The sequence below is a fragment of the Coregonus lavaretus genome (assembly GCF_964263955.1).
Source record: "Coregonus lavaretus genome assembly, chromosome: 1".
NCBI lineage: Eukaryota > Metazoa > Chordata > Actinopteri > Salmoniformes > Salmonidae > Coregonus > Coregonus lavaretus.
Genome location: NC_139988.1, coordinates 80,509,340 through 80,529,650, shown reverse-complemented (window position 1 = coordinate 80,529,650; position 20,311 = coordinate 80,509,340). Strand labels below are relative to the sequence as shown.

At 43.1% G+C, this 20,311-nt stretch overlaps 1 protein-coding gene across 1 annotated transcript in view; it reads left to right on the top strand.

Annotated features, from left to right (window-relative positions):
* LOC311134145 (transcription factor 7-like 2) overlaps nt 1-20,311 on the top strand; it is a 118,687-nt gene that overhangs the window by 37,080 nt on the left and 61,296 nt on the right. Inside the window, exon 4 of the mRNA XM_084167744.1 lies at nt 13,883-13,984. Coding sequence (XP_084023870.1) covers nt 13,883-13,984 — 102 coding nt within the window. The remainder of the gene's footprint in view (nt 1-13,882; nt 13,985-20,311) is intronic.

Here is a 20,311-nt window from a genome sequence, read left to right as displayed (position 1 = left end):
AAAATGACTGTTCCCGCCCCAACAATTGGGTGCATGTTTTAGCCCTGCACCTGTGGCCTAGACAAAGGAACCCACAAATATCAAGAAGGAAACATATTCGCCCATCATTTTCCAGTATTATTTGAATCTAGCAGCTGTCCTTAGGAGAATATGAAGTTAAACAATACACTTTCTTAGACCTTTTAGTCTCAGTCAATCCCAATAAGACTTGACACTGGGATAGTGGGATTGACTCTTTTGAATGGGTCTCAGCAAACACAAATAAACCTCTTTATATTTGTTTTTTGATTTGGTGTTTTCTGAAAGCTGTCATTCTGATCCCAGGCCCCTGTCCCCAGGGTGTTATTGGACATGACGTACTGTTAGCCATGGTGTGTTCCTTTGTGTGAGCATGTGTTCAGTAATGTGTGTTCGGTGAACACGTCTGTCTCATTGTGCATGCGCGTAACTTTGAGTGTATACATGCATATGTCACCGTGTGAATGCATGTGTTGCTCCTTGTAGCCTACATGTCAACATCTGTGTGTGTGGGGTACACATCCACTTCTCTTGTGTCTGGGTGGCGGTGGCTGTGTCATGGCTGTACTATGAGTCAGCGCCCATTGACACAGATGGGCCGGAGATCTGCCCGGTGTCTCCAGAGCAAGACCCAGGCTCCATATGTTGCCGGTAAACCGGAGCTGCTCGCCCCTCTCTCCCGCTCTCTCTCTCTCTCATTGTTTACGTGGCTGGAATGCCTCTGGACCACGTTTGGCCTGCGACCGGGTTTCACTTCATCCTCTCTCGCCGGCCTGCTGGGAATATTCACGGTGTTCCGAGACACTTTGGCACTTTAGGAAGCCTGTTTGTCTGATTGGGGGAAAGCCTCTGCTCTTAATCCAAAACTAAATGAACAAGCCGGTTTGCACCAAGGCTTGGGTTGCATGTGATAAACACATTAGATGGGGTTTTAACAACAACAGGTTTTATACCATCGACCGCCTCCAGAATTCAGGGCCGCTGACTCAGTGTAAATAGTTTATCGCTAATAAAATTGCATACGATTATTTTATTTAGTCAGTGAGGGTGTATTGACGCTTAGCTTATTTGTGAAATGCATACATATTGGGAGAGCTTTAGTAACATTATGCATTAGACTAGTGTTAATGACATATGTATCAAAGTATTTCAGGTTAATATGTTCTAGTAGTCTATTTGTTATATATTTGAAATAAGAGTCCCCTCGTATTCCAAGTCAAATATTCAGGACTATCGCCCAACTTGTGGTGTGTACGTGGAAGGATATGTGAGCACTCACAATGCACTCTGTTGTCTCCTGCTGTGGCCTCCTCCTGTATAAGGGACGGCACTGGGTTAGCCTCAGCTTGTTTGCATTGTGATGACTGGCTCACATTCAGCAGCTCATACCATGCCAAGCTGAACTTCTGCATCAGTCACTCAAATATGGCAAGCAGACAGTCCAGCAGTTAGACCTTGGTAGTGAAATGTGGGGGCTTGGGGCTATTTTTTAAGACCACCTCTCCCTCTATCACTAACTCTCACCCGCTTTTTAACCAGTGTGCTTGTCACTATGGGAAATCTCCAGGCGAGAGAGGGAGAGTTCATCCCTCTGTAAGGATTTAGAGGACTCCCTTGTCTTTCACTTCATCAGAGACAATTGAGTCATTCAGCTCCCATTGTTGGTCCGGTGAGCCGAGGAGAGGCCAAGGGTTGGGGGGGGGGGAGAGAGAGGACAGTGTGTGCTCTGGGTGGCTCTTAGGGGTCGGGAGATGCCGGGGGTAAGGGGAGGAAGAAGAGGTGGGGGGCGAGAGAGTTATCCTCCGGAGCAATTTGTCACATTGGAATGGCTCTTGAGTTACCAGGGAGGCCCTCCTAGCGGGAGAGTTTTTCGAGGGAGGAGGAGGAGCAGGGCAGCAGAGAGGGGTCAGGGGTCACGGCCTACTCAAGCCCAGGCGGCGCGTCCGTCAGCAGGCACTGGGAGGGGGGAGGAACAGAGGGAGGAGGGGAAAGGGGGAGGAGGTGGGGTCAGAAAGCTTGCCACTCGCCGGGGCTCCGTTTTCCTTGGCATGCTTGTAAAACCTGCAGGAGGGATTAGCATGTGAGAACATTTGCAATAGCAGGCTGAAGTGGAGCTGCCTGTCAGGGCATGTGCACTCTGCCTTTCCGTCTCTCTCCGTTCTAGCGCCACACTCTGGGGTGTCACCTTTCACCACCCCCACACACCCACCACCTCAACAGATGTCCCCTCACTCAAGGCCTCCCTGCGGTTGTGTCTGGATATTTGTGTGCATCTGTGTACTCAACTTGGACAATCATTTGGTTAGTCTAGTCTATGAGAAGACTTTCCAATGACTGGAATCAGAATTCAGGCCCTTTGGCACCAGTACACTCTTAGAAAAAAAGGTACTATCTAGAACCAAAAAGGGTTCAAAAAGTGTTCTTGTAGAACACTTTCCACAGAGGGTTCCATGGTTTTTTCTGGATCAAAAAGGGGCTTAGGTGGGCTTGGTAGTGGGTGTGGCATACGCGTGGCAATGGACACAGTCGGCCGGTCGGCATGGCGGAATATTAGAGGACATTTTAGAGGCCCCCATCTTGGTGGTGTAGATAAATGTTGGAATTTTTAAGCCAATTTCCTGCAATTCTACAAATGTTTCTATGGAGCTGAGAGAAATTTGTGCAATTTTTAAAGCTAATTACCTGCAATTCTGTGCATTTTGCCATAGCTAAATCTGTGTTGTTTTCCTCAAACATAATAACAAAATCAATATTTTTCTATTCTCCCTGAATGTCTAGCTTTTTTTTGGTAATTGTTAGTTCTCAAAAGATTATATCATAAAAAAATATATAGCTCCATTATCTTTTCTACATACTTTATATCTGATTTTAGTCGTTTAAGTTTACACTGGGTTTTCCATCCACACAAAATGTATTTATAAAAAATATATATACAGTTGAAGTCGGAAGTTTACATACACTTAGGTTGGAGTCATTAAAAGTTGTTTTTCAACCGCTCCACAAATTTCTTGTTAACAAACTATAGTTTTGGCAAGTCGGTTAGGACATCGATTTTTTTTTTTAGACCTCCACAAGTCTGGTTCATCCTTGGGAGCAATTTCCAGTGGTGATCCTAACTGACCTGAGACAGGGAATTTTTACTAGGATTAAATGTCAGGAATTGTGAAAAACTGAGTTTAAATGTATTTGGCTAAGGTGTATGTAAACTTCCGACTTCAACTGTATACAGTACCAGTCAAAGGTTTGGACACACCTACTCATTCAAAGGTTTTTCTTTATTTTTACTATTTTCTACAATGTAAAATAATAGTGAAGACATCAAAACAATGAAATAACACATATGGAATCATGTAGTAACAAAATAAGTGTTAAACAAATCAAAATATATTTTATATTTGAGATTCTTCAAAAAGCCACCCTTCGCCTTGATGACAGCTTTGCACACTCTTGGCATTCTCTCAACCAGCTTCACCTGGAATGCTTTTCCAACAGTCTTGAAGGTGTTCCCACATATGCTTAGCAATTGTTGGCTGCTTTTCCTTCACTCTGCCGTCCGACTCATCCCAAACTATCTCAATTGGGTTGAGGTTGGGGGATTGTGGAGGCCAGGTCATCTGATGCAGCACTCCATCACTCTCCTTATTGGTAAAATAGCCAAGGTGGTGTGTTGGGTCATTGTCCTGTTGAAAAACAAATGATAGTCCCACTAAGCCCAAACCAGATGAGATGGCGTATCGCTGCAGAATGCTGTGGTAGCCTTGCTGGTTAAGTGTGCCTTGAATTCTAAATAAACCACAGACAGTGTCACCAGCAAAGCACCCCCACACCATAACACCTCCTCCTCCATGCTTTACGGTGAGAACTACACATGCGGAGATCATCTGTTCACCCACACCGCGTCTCACAAAGACACGGCGGTTGGATCCAAAGAACAAATTTCCACTGGTCTAATTTCCATTGCTCGTGTTTCTTGGCCCAAGCAGGTCTCTTCTTCTTATTGGTGTCCTGTAGTAGTGGTTTATTTGCAGCAATTCACACAGTCCCCTCTAAACAGTTGATGTTGAGATGTGTCTGTGACTTGAACTCTGAATCATTTATTTGGGCTTGAACTTTTCGGTATTGACTGATCTTCATGTCTTAAAGTAATGATGGACTGTCATTTCTCTTTGCTTATTTGAGCTGTTCTTGCCATAATATGGACTTGGTCTTTTACCAAATAGGGCTATCTTCTGTATACCTTGTATACCTTGTCACAACACAACTGATTGGCTCAAACGCATTAAGAAGGATAACAATTCTACAAATTAACTTTTAAGAAGGCACACCTGTTAATTGAAATGCATTCCAGGTGACTACCTCATGAAGCTGGTTGAGAGAATGCCAAGAGTGTGCAAAGCTGTCATCAAGGCGAAGGGTGGCTAACCCTTGAATGTGTAGGTGTGTCCAAACTTTTGACTGGTAGTGTATATATATATATACACTGCTCAAAAAAATAAAGGGAACACTAAAATAACACATCCTAGATCTGAATGAATGAAATAATCTTATTAAATACTTTTTTCTTTACATAGTTGAATGTGCTGACAACAAAATCACACAAAAAATATCAATGGAAATCAAATTTATCAACCCATGGAGGTCTGGATTTGGAGTCACCCTCAAAATTAAAGTGGAAAACCATACTACAGGCTGATCCAACTTTGATGTAATGTCCTTAAAACAAGTCAAAATGAGGCTCAGTAGTGTGTGTGGCCTCCACGTGCCTGTATGACCTCCCTACAACGCCTGGGCATGCTCCTGATGAGGTGGCAGATGGTCTCCTGAGGGATCTCCTCCCAGACCTGGACTAAAGCATCCGCCAACTCCTGGACAGTCTGTGGTGCAACGTGGCGTTGGTGGATGGAGCGAGACATGATGTCCCAGATGTGCTCAATTGGATTCAGGTCTGGGGAACGGGCGGGCCAGTCCATAGCATCAATGCCTTCCTCTTGCAGGAACTGCTGACACACTCCAGCCACATGAGGTCTAGCATTGTCTTGCATTAGGAGGAACCCAGGGCCAACCGCACCAGCATATGGTCTCACAAGGGGTCTAAGGATCTCATCTCGGTACCTAATGGCAGTCAGGCTACCTCTGGCGAGCACATGGAGGGCTGTGCGGCCCCCCAAAGAAATGCCACCCCACACCATGACTGACCCACCGCCAAACCGGTCATGCTGGAGGATGTTGCAGGCAGCAGAACGTTCTCCACGGCGTCTCCAGACTCTGTCACGTCTGTCACATGTGCTCAGTGTGAACCTGCTTTCATCTGTGAAGAGCACAGGGCGCCAGTGGCGAATTTGCCAATCTTGGTGTTCTCTGGCAAATGCAAAACGTCCTGCACGGTGTTGGGCTGTAAGCACAACCCCCACCTGTGGACGTCGGGCCCTCATACCACCCTCATGGAGTCTGTTTCTGACCGTTTGAGCAGACACATGCACATTTGTGGCCTGCTGGAGGTCATTTTGCAGGGCTCTGGCAGTGCTCCTCCTGCTCCTCCTTGCACAAAGGCGGAGGTAGCAGTCCTGCTGCTGGGTTGTTGCCCTCCTACGGCCTCCTCCACGTCTCCTGATGTACTGGCCTGTCTCCTGGTAGCACCTCCATGCTCTGGACACTACGCTGACAGACACAGCAAACCTTCTTGCCACAGCTCGCATTGATGTGCCATCCTGGATGAGCTGCACTACCTGAGCCACTTGTGTGGGTTGTAGACTCCGTCTCATGCTACCACTAGAGTGAAAGCACCGCCAGCATTCAAAAGTGACCAAAACATCAGCCAGGAAGCATAGGAACTGAGAAGTGGTCTGTGGTCACCACCTGCAAAACCAGTCCTTTATTGGGGGTGTCTTGCTAATTGCCTATAATTTCCACCTGTTGTCTATTCCATTTGCACAACAGCATGTGAAATGTATTGTCAATCAGTGTTGCTTCCTAAGTGGACAGTTTGATTTCACAGAAGTGTGATTGACTTGGAGTTACATTGTGTTGTTTAAGTGTTCCCTTTATTTTTTTGAGCAGTATATACAGGTGGGGGAAAAAAGTATTTAGTCAGCCACCAATTGTGCAAGTTCTCCCACTTAAAAAGATGAGAGAGGCCTGTAATTTTCATCATAGGTACACGTCAACTATGACAGACAAAATGAGAAAAAAAATCCAGAAAATCACATTGTAGGATTTTTAATGAATTTCTTTGCAAATTATGGTGGAAAATAAGTATTTGGTCAATAACAAAAGTTTCTCAATACTTTGTTATATACCCTTTGTTGGCAATGACACAGGTCAAACGTTTTCTGTAAGTCTTCACAAGGTTTTCACACACTGTTGCTGGTATTTTGGCCCATTCCTCCATGCAGATCTCCTCTAGAGCAGTGATGTTTTGGGGCTGTCGCTGGGCAACACAGACTTTCAACTCCCTCCAAAGATTTTCTATGGGGTTGATATCTGGAGACTGGCTAGGCCACTCCAGGACCTTGAAATGCTTCTTAAGAAGCCACTCCTTCGTTGCCCGGGCGGTGTGTTTGGGATCATTGTCATGCTGAAAGACCCAGCCACGTTTCATCTTCAATGCCCTTGCTGATGGAAGGAGGTTTTCACTCAAAATCTCACGATACATGGCCCCATTCATTCTTTCCTTTACACGGATCAGTCGTCCTGGTCCCTTTGCAGAAAAACAGCCCCAAAGCATGATGTTTCCACCCCCATGCTTCACAGTAGATACTTATTTTCCACCATAATTTGCAAAGAAATTCATAAAAAATCCTACATGTGATTTTCTGTATTTTTTTTTCTCATTTTGTCTGTCATAGTTGACGTGTACCTATGATGAAAATTACAGGCCTCTCTCATCTTTTTAAGTGGGAGAATTTGCACAATTGGTGGCTGTCTAAATACTTTTTTCCCCCACTGTATATATATACACTGAACAAAAATATAAACGCAATATGTAAAGTGTTGGTCCCATGTTTCATGAGCTGAAATAGAAAATCCCACAAAGAGCTCCGTACATCTTTCCCTCGATCCTGACTAGTGTCCCAGTTCCTGCAGCTGAAAAACATCCCCACAGCATGATGCTGCCACCACCATGCTTCACCGTAGGGATGGTGCCAGGTTTCCTCCAGACGTGATGCTTAGCATTCAGGCCAAAGAGTTCAATCTTTGTTTCATCAGACCAGAGAATCTTGTTTCTCATGGTGTGAGAGTCCTTTAGGTGCGTTTTGGCAAACTCCAAGCGGGCTGTCATGTGCCTTTTACTGAGGAGTGGCTTACGTCTGGCCACTCTACCATAAAGGCCTGATTGGTGGAGTGCTGCAGAGATGGTTGTCCTTCTGGAAGTTTCTCCAATCTCCACAGAGGAACTCTGGAGCTCTGTCAGAGTGACCATCGGGTTCTTGGTCACATCCCTGACCAAGGCCCTTCTCCCCCGATTGCTCAGTTTGGCCGGGCGGCCAGCTCAAGGAAGAGTCTTGGTGGTTCCCAACTTCTTCCATTTAAGAATGATGAAGGCCACTGTGTTCTTGGGGACCTTCAATGCTGCAGACATTTTTTGGTACCCTTCCCCAGATCTGTGCCTCGACACAATCCTGTCTCGGAGCTCTATGGACAATTCCTTCAACCTCATGGCTTGGTTTTTGCTCTGACATGCACTGTCAACTGTGGGACCTTATATAGACAGGTGTGTGCCTTTCCAGATCATGTCCAATCAATTGAATTTACCACAGGTGGACTCCAATCAAGTTGTAGAAACATCTCAAGGATTATCAACGGAAACAGGATGCACCAGAGCTCAATTTAGAGTCTCATAGCAAAGGCTTTGAATGCTTATGTAAATACGTTTTTTTTATTTAAAAAATCTGCAAAAATGACAAAAAACCTGTTTTCGCTTTGTCATTATGGGGTATTGTGTGTAGATTGATGAGGATTTGTATTTATTTAATCCATTTTAGAATAAGGCTGTAACGTAAGAAAATGTGGATAAAGGGAAGTGGTCTGAATACTTTCCGAATGCACTGTATTTTGTACACTGTTTGGACTTAGGCGTCCAGGATTTCAATGGCAGAAAAATCCCTGGGGTTCTACATGGAATCCAAAAGAGTTCTATCTGGAACCAAAAAGGGTTCTCCTATGGGACAGCTGAATAACCCTTTTGGAACCCTTTTTTCTAAGTGTGTACAGTGCCTTCAGAAATTATTCACACCCCTTTACTTTTTCCACATGATGTTGTGTTACAGCCTGAATTTAAAATTGATTAAATTCTGATTTATTTAAAATGTAAAAGTGGAATTAATTAAAAATTAAAAGCTGAAATGTATTGAGTCAATAAGTATTCAACCCTTTTGTTATGGCAAAAACGTAAATAAGTTCAGGAGTCACATAATGAGTTGCATGGACTCACTCTGTGTGCAATAATAACGTTTAACGTGATTTTTGAATGACTACCTCATGTTTGTACCCCACACATACAATTGTCTGTAAGGTACCTCAGTCGAGCAGTGAGTTTCAAACACAGAATTTTGAAAAGAATAATAGGCAAATGTTGCACAATCCAGGTGTCCAAAGCTCTTAGAAACTTACCCAGAAAGACTCACAGCTGTAATTGCTGCCAAAGGTGCTTCTACAAAGTATTGACTCAGGTGTGTGAATACTTATGTAAATGAGATATATCTGTATTTCATTTTCAATAAATGTTCACAAATGTAGAATAAGTCAAGGGGTATGAACACTCTATGAAGGCACTGTATATGCTGTCCTGAGTTACCTCACAGTGGTACCATCACTCTCAAGTGCCCCCCACCACTCAAACATCCCCCCCACGTCCCCCCCAGTCCCTTCATGGCAATTAATACCCAATGTGGGGGGTCTGTAAATACCACAAGACCACAATCACTGGAGCTTTACAAGTCGTCCTCTCCGCTTGGGCTGGGAATTGCCAGGGACCTCACAATACAATATTATCACGATACTTAGGTGCCGATACGATATGTATTGCGATTCTCACGATTCTATATGTATTGTGATTTTATACTGTGATTTTAATGTGATTAGATGTTCCAAACATATTGCTCACCATATGTCTGCTGCAGAAGGACAAGAGAGAGTCATGAAAAGTTTTGATCAGAGTTTTGATCAGCCATGGAAATAAAAGTGCTGAAAACTAATTGGCTTCCTATTTAAAAAGAAGATGAAGAACATGCTTTGAAGGAAAAATAGTTTTGGTGCAGGTACAGCCAATTAGCGCAAAAATAATATTGTGATATTGTCAAAACGATACGATATATCGTAAAAAAGAATACAATATATCGTAAAAAAGAATATCCCGATATGTAAATGTATCGATTTTTCCCCCATCACTACTTTCCATCCCTCGATGCACAAAAATACAGTTGCAGCAAAAGCCTTGTGTTGTGTCATCAATTAGTCGTTGTGGAGCCAGGCTGAGTTTTTGTTGAAGGGGCTGAGGCAGAGGACGGGAGTCAATAACTTCCTCCAGCACAAACACAGCAAGGCACCCTGCAGTGAACCCTCTGCTAATTACCACTGATTTAGCCACGGTCTCAGGAAAGGTTGTGGCACACACACAAATACAGACGTCTCACACACACACACACTCTTTCTGACGTAGTAACAAACACAGCAACACACAAGTGTACAGATTTCTTCTAGCACAGGCCCATACGTAGAGGACAGAGAGTAGCTCTGATTAGGTAGTTGAATAGGCTACAGGAAATGAGCTGTTGGACAGCGGGGCAGCAGAAGGGCCGTAGTGATTGTTTTATTTAGGGGCTATGGATAGGGACACAGACGTAGATGGAATGACAACATTCCAATTCTAGCTCCGGCCAAGTTTTTTGGACGAAATCCTAGCCCAGCAGTTGATGTTCCCATTGCATCAGAGGCCAAGAAACAAGGCCAACTCGACTTGTCAGAAGTTTCCTTTGGGGGGACCTGGTGTGGTATGAGGCGGCATACATTACGGCACTTCTTTTTTATGTCGGGTTTACTCCAAAACTATTTTTCATGTGCCGGCCTTGAGGCTAGAAGGAGCAGTGCCTGTGGTCCCAAGGTTAAGAAACAAGTCCGGAACCCTCCAGTGTTTCCACTTGCCAACTCTAATGACCCCCTCTTTCTTTCTTTCTTTCTTTCTTTCTTTCTTTCTTTCTTTCTTTCTTTCTTTCTTTCTTTCTTTCTTTCTTTCTTTCTTTCTTTCTTTCTTTCTTTCTTTCTTTCTTTCTTTCTTTCTTTCTTTCTTTCTTTCTTTCTTTCTTTCTTTCTTTCTTTCTTTCTTTCTTTCTTTCTTTCTTTCTTTCTTTCTTTCTTTTGTCATATTCTCTTGGTGTCTGTTTTCCTATCTGGCTCTGTTGCTCTCCCTTTACATATTTAATTGTTGATCATGTTATATAAACTGTACAGAGTTTTATAGTAATTTTTTATGGCATATTTTTCCCTTCATATTTTGACTGCCCTCATTCCCATTAGGAGTATTTGCACAGCCCCGCATGCAAATTCAAGGAACTCCTGTCACCGTTTGACATATTGGTTTGAATACCTATTTGAATGTTCTCCGTCAGTAAGCAGTATGGAAGGGTCAGTGGTTCTTACACAGTGTACCCTATCATGATATTTAGTAGTTCTATTTTTCACACCGTACAATAAGTGCCTGTTTCACCCTGTTGACCCCCTGTAACTTAACTAATGTTGGAGGCCCTCTCTGAGCGCAGGCAGGCAGCTGAGGTGACCTCAGTCTGTACCCCCTCCGACTTGGTGGCCCTGACATTCGTAAGGCGAGAGTAGTTTATGTCACAGCCGATAGCAGGGTCACCCCCAAGGGTCACTGTGTCAGAATGTAGTGGGAGCATTAGCTATAGTCAAATAGCAGGCACAGCAAATAGAGGTCTAGAAGGGAAAGCATTCGGCTGTGGGTAGTGGAATGAGCGGGGGGAATTATACTTTCGCTATTGCATTATATGAGTACCCTTTTGAGAGTATCCTTAAATCCTTTGAAGGTAAATAGTCAGTATGACCTGTTGACAAAGAAGACATTGGTCACAATACTTAAGATGCTAGGCTTCTTCTTTATGAAGTTCTTGCCCCTGTAAAGTTTGTCTTGCAATGGTTCAGATATTGCTCTCCCCGATGCCTTAGTTCATAATTCAGAGCAACAGTTCTTCCTCCTCCTCCTTTCCTCGTTACAGTCCAGGAAACTAAATATGGTAGACTATGTCACCAAAACAATCGGCATATCATCTGATTTAAAGGGCTCCGCCCAGTTAATGAGAAAATGGTCCATGTACAGTACCAGTCAAAAGTTTGGACACACCTACTCATTCCAGGGTTTTTCTTTATTTTTACTATATTCTACATTGTAGAATAATAGTGTAGACATCAAAACTATGAAATAACACATATGGAATCATGTAGTAACCAAAAAAGTGTTAAACAAATCAAAATATTTTATATTTGAGATTCTTCAAAGTAGCACCCTTTGCCTTGATGACAGCTTTGCACACTCTTGGCATTCTCTCAACCAACTTCATGAGGTAGTCACCTGGAATGCATTTCAGTTAACAGGTGTGCCTTCTTGAAAGTTAATTTGTGGAATGTATTTCCTTCTTAATGCGTTTGAGCCAATCAGTTGTGTTATGACAAGGTAGGTATACAGAAGATTGACTTATTTGGTAAAATACCAAGTCCATATTATGGCAAGAACAGCTCAAAATAAGCAAAGAGAAACAACAGTCCATCATTACTTTAAGACATGAAGGTCAGTCAATACGGAACATTCTAATAACTTTTCAAGTTTCTTCAAGTGCAGTCGCAAAAACCATCAAGCGCTATGATGAAACTGGCTCACATGAGGACGCGACGGGAATGGAAGACCCAGAGTTAACTCTGCTGCAGAGGATAAGTTCATTAGAGTTACCAGCCTCAGAAATTGCAGCCCAAATAAATGCTTCAGAGTTCAAGTAACAGACACATCTCAACATCAACTATTCAGAGGGGACTGTGTGAATCAGGCCTTTATGTTCGAATTGCTGCAAAGAAACCACTACTAAAGGACACCAATAAGAAGAAGAGACCTGCTTGGGCCAAGAAACACAAGCAATGGACACTAGACCGGTGGAAATTTGTATTTTGGTCTGGAGTCCAAATTGGAGATTTTGGGTTCCAACCGCCTTGTCTTTGTGAGACGCGGTGTGGGTGAACGGATGATCAGCGCATGTGTATTTCCCACCGTAAAGCATGGAGAAGGAGGCGTTATGGTGTGGGGGTGCTTTGCTGGTGACACTGTCTGTGATTTATTTAGAATTCAAGGCACTCTTAACCAGCATGGCTACCACAGCATTCTACAGCGATACGCCATCCCATCTGGTTTGGGCTTAGTGGGACTATCATTTGTTTTTCAACAGGACAATGACCCAGCACACCTCCAGGCTGTGTAAGGGCTATTTTACCAAGAAGGAGAGTGATGGAGTACTGCATCTGATGACCTGGCCCCAACAATCCCCCAACCTCAACCCAATTGAGATGGTTTGGGCTGAGTCAAACCGCAGAGTGAAGGAAAAGCAGCCAACAAGTGCTCAGGATATGTGGGAACTCCTTCAAGATAGTTGGAAAAGCATTCCAGCTCAGCTGGTAGAGCACGGCGCTTGTACCGCCAAGGTAGTGGGTTCGATCCCCAGGACCACCCATACAGTCATGCGTGCATAATTTTTTTTTTTTTGTGTAAGTCGCTTTGGATAAAAGTGTCTGCTAAATGGCATATTATATTATATATTATATATTATAGAATGCAAAGAGTGTGCAAAGCTTTCATCAAGGCATATGGTGGCTATTTGAAGTTTCTCAAAAATAAAATATACTTTGATTTGTTTAACACTTATTTTGTTACTACATGATTCCATATGTGTTATTTCATAGTTTTGATATCTTCACTATTATTCTACAATGTAAGAAATAGTAAAAATAAAGAAAAACCCTTGAATGAGTAGGTGTGTCCAAACTTCTGACTGGTAGTGTATCTATCTACGTCTTGTGTGTGTGTCACTCAGTTAATTATTCACTGGGACAGTCGCTAGGTAGAGTCAGACCTATAACAGTGTGCCGTGGCTCCACAGTGCACCGTTATATGAGGTTGACCAATAAAAGTCATTTAAGTCACCTGGAATCCCAGAGTGGTCACATTTATGGCATTAAGTCATTCTAACCCCATAATCGACTTACAGTAGCCTTCACAGGCATAGAAGGAGTGATTTATTCTACCTAAGATTTGAAATGGTTCTAATTCTTGAATGGATGCCATAAAACACAACTCCGGTATACTTTTCCAACTGCTAGGACATGTAGGTCTCTTTTTTAAGGTCTGTAATAAATGGTTTCAGTCTAATGTAGTTTTGTTTTGAGGGGGGGGACTAATATGACACAGAAAATGCAATGTTATGATTCCTCTCAATCCATATGAAGTGTGTGTTCAAGTTCGTGAGACAAAACCCACCACGTGTCACATCCTTGGAATTACCGTTTGAATTTGGGGCGGCATGTAGCTTAGTGGTTAAGATCGTGGCCCAACGACTAGGTGAAAGATCTGTCGATGTGCCCTTGAGCAAGGCACTTAACCCTAATTGCTCCTGTAAGTCGCTCTGGATAAGAGCGTCTGCTAAATGACTAAAAAGTAAATGACAAAAAAAAAGAAAAAAGATTTGAGTTTTGTTTTTACTTTCTTTCATGTAATCACTTTTAAAATGTTTATTCCTTTTTGTTAATGTTTTATTTCTGCATTGTTAACATGTTTTTCTTTCTTTCTCCACTTTGTTTCTTTCTCACAATCTAGTACCTACAGATGAAATGGCCCCTGCTAGATGTTAACCACGGAAGTCTTCAAAGTAGACAAGCACTTAAAGATGCCCGGTCCCCGTCACCGGCACACATCGTTGTAAGTAACACCCCGCTTTAGTCCTTTACATTTCTCTACCTCTTTTTCCTCTAAGACAGAAAGACAACCCTTCTACTGTATCCTGTTGTATACCTCTGTATACCCTCTTTTTCCAACACAAAACCTGTTGAATGGATGTCAGTGACTAACTGAAATACGTAGAGAGATGGCTGTCTTCCTAGAAATGACAGTCACTCACTAACCAGCCAAGCTATTTTAAGCCGACCAACAGAGGTAACTACTCATCATACCTTTAGAGGGGTGTTTTGTTGTTATAAAGCATTTTGGGGGCTATAAGCATTATATTGATTGTATTGATTGCGTAAAGCCAATGGTAAGAACATGGGAAAGACAAAGCTCACTCGGGATAAGCTGGTGGATGTAGTGGACTTGGCAAAGTGGCAGGTGGCCATTGCTCTTTGGACGGCCACGCCGCTTCCGACCCAGTGTGTCGACACAAGGCCCCGCCCAGTGCTTACTGTACAGTAGAGTTTAGAGCTGGATAGTGATATGAACCTAATAGGAAACCTATGGAGATGACCCACAACCTCAGAGAAGGAAGGTTTACTCTTCTGACTTTATGAGCGCAGCGTAGGCGGAGTTATAGCCACATTGTTAACTAACCCACGCTGTTCACTTTCCAAAGGGCATGACTGCCCGGCACACAGGCTGGCTACGTGACTATTGGACCGTGATAGGGGCATGAAAACTGAGTCCTTGTAGTCTAATAGACCATGTTGATATTTAAAAAGCTAGTTCTCTGTTATACTGTTCTGTTTCTCACTTTTCAGCCGTTAAGAGAGGTCAATGTAAAGGTTACATAGTGAGGAATATCAGAAGTGTGGCATGAATGTTAGAGGTGTTAGCAAGAAGTGCCTTAGGCCAGTATTAGCATAGTGGGTAGCATTGTTTCTGGAGTTGTACCATTTAATTAGTATAGTTATAGCACCAATGTTAATGTTCAGACATGGTGTATATACAATAATATCGGACATATACAGTTGAAGTCTGAAGTTTACATACACTTAGGTTGGAGTCATTAAAACTCGTTTTTCAACCACTCCACAAATTTCTTGTTAACAAACTATAGTTTTAGCAAGTCGGTTAGGACATCTACTTTGTGCATGACACAAGTAATTTTTCAAACAATTGTTTATAGACAGATTATTTCACTTATAATTCACTGTATCACAATTCCAGTGGGTCAGAAGTTTACATACACTAAGTTGACTGTGCCTTTAAACAGCTTGAAAAATTCCAGAAAATGATGTCATGGCTTTAGAAGCTTCTGATAGGCTAATTGACGTCATTTGAGTCAATTGGAGGTGTACCTGTGGATGTATTTCAAGGCCTACCTTCAAACTCAGTGCCTCTTTGCTTGACATCATGGGAAATTCAAAAGAAATCAGCCAAGACCTCAGAAAAATAATTGTAGACTTCCACAAGTCTGGTTCATCCTTGGGAGCAATTTCAAAACGCCTGAAGGTACCACGTTCATCTGTACAAACAATAGTACGCAAGTATAAACACCATGGGACCACGCAGCCGCCATACCGCTCAGGAAGGAGACGCGTTCTGTCTCCTAGAGATGATCGTACGTTGGTGCGAAAAGTGCAAATCAATCCCAGAACAACAGCAAAGGACCTTGTGAAGATGCTGGAGGAAACAGGTACAAAAGTATTTATATCCACAGTAAAACGAGTCCTATATCAACATAACCTGAAAGGCTGCTCAGCAAGGAAGAAGCCACTGCTCCAAAACCACCATAAAAAAGCCAGACTACAGTTTGCAACTGCACATGGGGACAAAGATTGTACTTTTTGGAGAAATGTCCTCTGGTCTGATGAAACAAAAATATAACTGTTTGGCCATAATTACCATCGTTATGTTTGGAGGAAAAAGGGGGTGGCTTGCAAGCCGAAGAACACCATCCCAACCGTGAAGCACAGGGGTGGCAGCATCATGCTGTAGGGGTGCTTTGCTGCAGGAGGGTCTGGTGCAATTCACAAAATAGATGGCATCATGAGGAAGGAAAATTATGTGGATATATTGAAGCAACATCTCAAGACATCAGTCAGGAAGTTAAAGCTTGGTCGCAAATGGGTCTTCCAAATGGACAATGAACCCAAGCATACTTCCAAAGTTGTGGCAAAATGGCTTAAGAACAACAAAGTCAAGGTATTGGAGTGGCCATCACAAAGCCCTGACCTCAATAGAACATTTGTGGGCAGAACTGAAAAAGCGTGTGCGAGCATGGAGGCCTACAAACCTGACTCAGTTACACCAGCTCTGTCAGGAGGAATGGGTCAAAATTCACCCAACTTATTGTGGGAAGCTTGTGGAAGGCTACCCGAAATGTTTGACCCAAGTTAAACCATTTAAAGGCAATGCTACCAAATACTAATTGAGTGTATGTAAACTTCTGACCTACTGTGAATGTGATGAAAGAAATAAAAGCTGAAAGAAATAATTCTCTCTACTATTATTCTGACATTTCACATTCTTAAAATAAAGTGGTGATCCTAACTGACCTAAGACAGGGAATTTTTACTAGGATTAAATGTCAGGAATTGTGAAAAACTGAGTTTAAATGTATTTGGCTAAGGTGTATGTAAACTTCCGACTTCAACTGTACTTGGTTTAGGCTACACTATAGACCCATTGGCCCGTATTCATAAAGCTTCTCCGAGTATGAGTGCTGATCTAGGATCAGTTTGAATTTTTGGATCATAATGAAGAAGATTACATGAACACGGGGGAACTGTTTCTAGATCAGCAGTCCAACTCTGAAATGCTTTTGTGCGTGTGGGAAAGGCATGATTGATTTAGAGTTAACCACATAGCTGACCCTGTGTTGACCCATGGAGCTAGTATGTAGTCTACATTTGTTATGCTCTTGAGTTTCACGCAAAGACTTGATGTCAAGGCACTGTCTTCACGTAAGTCACTGTTGGTATTTGATAAGTATAGACCGTTTTTATGAGCCACAATAAAAATACTATCATAAATGGTTTCCAGTTCAACATTAAGAGAAAGTTGGCATGCCAGCCCTCTTGGTCTTTTGCCCAGTTTCGCTAAGTACATACTGCTTAAAATAGGCTGTTTATTTGAAACAGAAACCCTGTCAAAAGTTATGCTAAGACAAAGAGATGGCGATGACAGCGCTCTAACAAACACAACAACCAAACTCAGTAGGACAGGCCCTCCTTATCCTCCGAGCGACGCCAGTGTTATTTTTATACCGTAAAGTTCAGGAGGCCCTACTTGGACGGTTATTTTAAGAGACATACATCTCCTCTGAAATCATTAAGCTGGTAGGAGGCAGTTAAGCTGCAGGTAAATACTTCTGTTTTTATTCCTCCATGAGTCATATGGCTGCAAATACTTATCACCTCACGTCTTCCATTGCTCCTTGGTACCGAGGGCTTTAAGAGGAGTTTCCTAAGATGACGTCCAACACACGGTTACGGTTCAAACGCCTCGCACTCAGAATACATTAGCGTCTTGTTGCGCCAAACGTGTTTATCTCATTGTTTATTTATTTATTTTGATTGATTGGTACCATCAGAGGTGTTGCTGCACCGGCACGCACTTGCTGTTAGCATAAGTGATTACATTTAATGTGAGATGAAGCTTGTATTGTAATATCCCCTCTCGCCCTCCTCTCCACGTATCTGCGACTGAGGCGAGTTTGATTAGATGGTTCCCTGGTTTGTATCATAACAGTGTTAACAACGTAAAGACAGATAGATTGGTTTTGGCGACTCGGGTAATGTCAGAGATAACACCTTGGGCCTTCGTATCTCAGTCAGCGTGTAAATGTATAGATCGCACCCTTCCCACCAACATGGCCAATATGCTCCTTTACGTGATCCCCTTATCAATAAATTGGGCAGTAAACTGTAGTTTATTTTTGCTTTCAAATGGGAAGAACACCTGGGCACCTTGACCTCTTTGGCTAGGAATGTGCTGTCTGCACTACAGCGATAACAGCCAGCCGATAGGGACCGGAGATAAGGAGAGAGCGATCCGAAGTTCAAGTGACACTTCAACAATCTTAGAAAAAGTCGGAGAGACAGTGAAACAGTAAATAAAACAAAAAGATCAAGTTTGAGATATACAAATGCTAAATTGAGCAGAGAGAGATAGAAAAGGACAAAGACAGATGGACAGATACACATAGAATGAAACAAAAATGTACTGTCTTGTGAAGAGTCTCTGGGTAGGTCGGTTTCTGGGGTAGAAGTGGGTGGAGCTCTTGAGGGTCAGCCATGAAGGGAATGGAGGAAGTGACCTCACAGGGGCTTGTCGTTATGAGGCTGCGTGGTTTGCCCCTCACCGCCATGATCGCAAAGGGGGCACGCCGGGCCCTTTGAAGTGTCTGACCGCCCTGCGGGGCAGCCTCCAAACCGCTGCCGCTGAACTTTAGACCATTGGTTGAACGTTATTATTAATTGATATGTCTATTGATGTGTATTTTTTACAGAACGAAACCCAGGGAGAGACATTTTTGTATTGTGCATCTGCCTCACACGGTCAACAGTCCGAGATAATCTTGTATAAAATAACCCTCAGTCCGTAGTCATTTTAAGTTCATAGTGCTATCTTCATGTGACACATCATACACACATGAACACAGTCAATTCTCAAAACTCAATGAGTTGACAGTCATCTTAATTATCGATGCACCACAGATACCCGATTGGCTGATGTCTTATGCCACTTTTTCTAGTAGCTTAGAGGTGGGATTTGTTTTTAGACAGATTTATGATTTGTTACAGGATTTATTTTGTGTGTGTGTGCCCCCACATCACAGACTCCCACTGCTGCTACTCAAGCAGTCATCATAGCAGTGGCCAGGCATAACATGGTGGTGCTCATGCCATTTCTTAACACATTCAAGTTAAGAAAAGTACTTTACATTTCTACTCAGTATAAAGACAAGAAATGGGTAAGGCAATGTAAGAAAGGTGACGTCACTTGTTGTTGGCTTTTAAATATTGAGTAATCTTCTTACTAGTAAATTATAGGCTATGTGATGAATACCCTTAATTTTGCAGCCACTTTAGACTTACTATTGTGGTGCAAGTCAAACATTTTTAACAACGTTTTTTAAATTGACATGCTGGGAACTGGGGCAGAAATACGCGTATGTTTGAGAGCGAGAGAGTGCACACACACACACACAGACACACACACACACACACACACACACAGTGCTTTTGTCAGAGTCTTGTTTAGGCCAGACAATGTCTCCATTGTTTTCTGGGCTTTCACTGGCAGCAGGGGATGGCTGGAGTGTTAACCATTTCCCAACTGGGGCCTCCGTGTAGTGTGTGTATGTGTGTGTCAGGAGCGGTGAAACATGTAACTTGAGGGAGTAAGGGTGAGGTGTAGTGTCCTGTTGTGTGTCTATTCCGAGTGTATAATAATTAGTGTTGAGGAAGTGATTGAATCTGACCATTACATCTATGTATGGCAAGACCTCCCACCTGAGGCTTTCTAACCAATGAACACTCGGCTTTCACATTGCAGGCCCATTTGTCTCGCCATAGAAAGTGCACTGGAAGAAGAGCTACAGAAAGGAGTGGGAGTTGGCTTGAAATGAAGTCTCCATCCCTACATTTTGAAATAGAATAGATTTGTTCAGGAAATGCCCACAGTGACTTCGCAGTCCCCAACTGTGCCTGAACGGCTTGGCCGGTCATCCTTAGAAAAGAAGTGGCCTCTTGTCCACTCCACGTCCATCTTTATGTACATTGTGACATGTTAAATAAAGATATGTCTCCTCCCTCTAAATTGCGGTGCACCTGGGTTGTACAGACAATAGCTCTGGGGGTTGGAAGCCCTGGTGTGAAATCCTGGCCTCCTTCACTGTTAATGAGTGTCCCCAGGGTCACAGACTGGAGACACTGCCCTCACTGTTTACGAGAGGAGATCTCTCTCTCTCTCTCTCTCTCTATGTCTCTCTGTCGGTCTCTCTCTTTTCCTTGCTCAGAAACTCCTCTTTACTTCAGTCTGCAAGCTCTGGCTAGTCTGAGCAAAGTCAGTGGCAGCGTAATCACAGATAAGTTCAATGGTGTCTGTTGTTGTGGCAGCAGTGCTTTAGACCAGAGCTGTTGGTAGGAGACATGGCCTCACCCTGAGACAGGGGGCTTTGTGCCTCCTCTGGGCACCCAACCAGGCCTTTGCCCTGTCCACTGTCTCAAACCAGACATTGCACTGTCAGGCTGACATCACAACCAACTTAGGGGCCAAATGTGAGACCAGCCGAGACGAGACGTGTGTCAATCATGGGAACTGTGACGAGAGGGCAGTAGGGGTTTG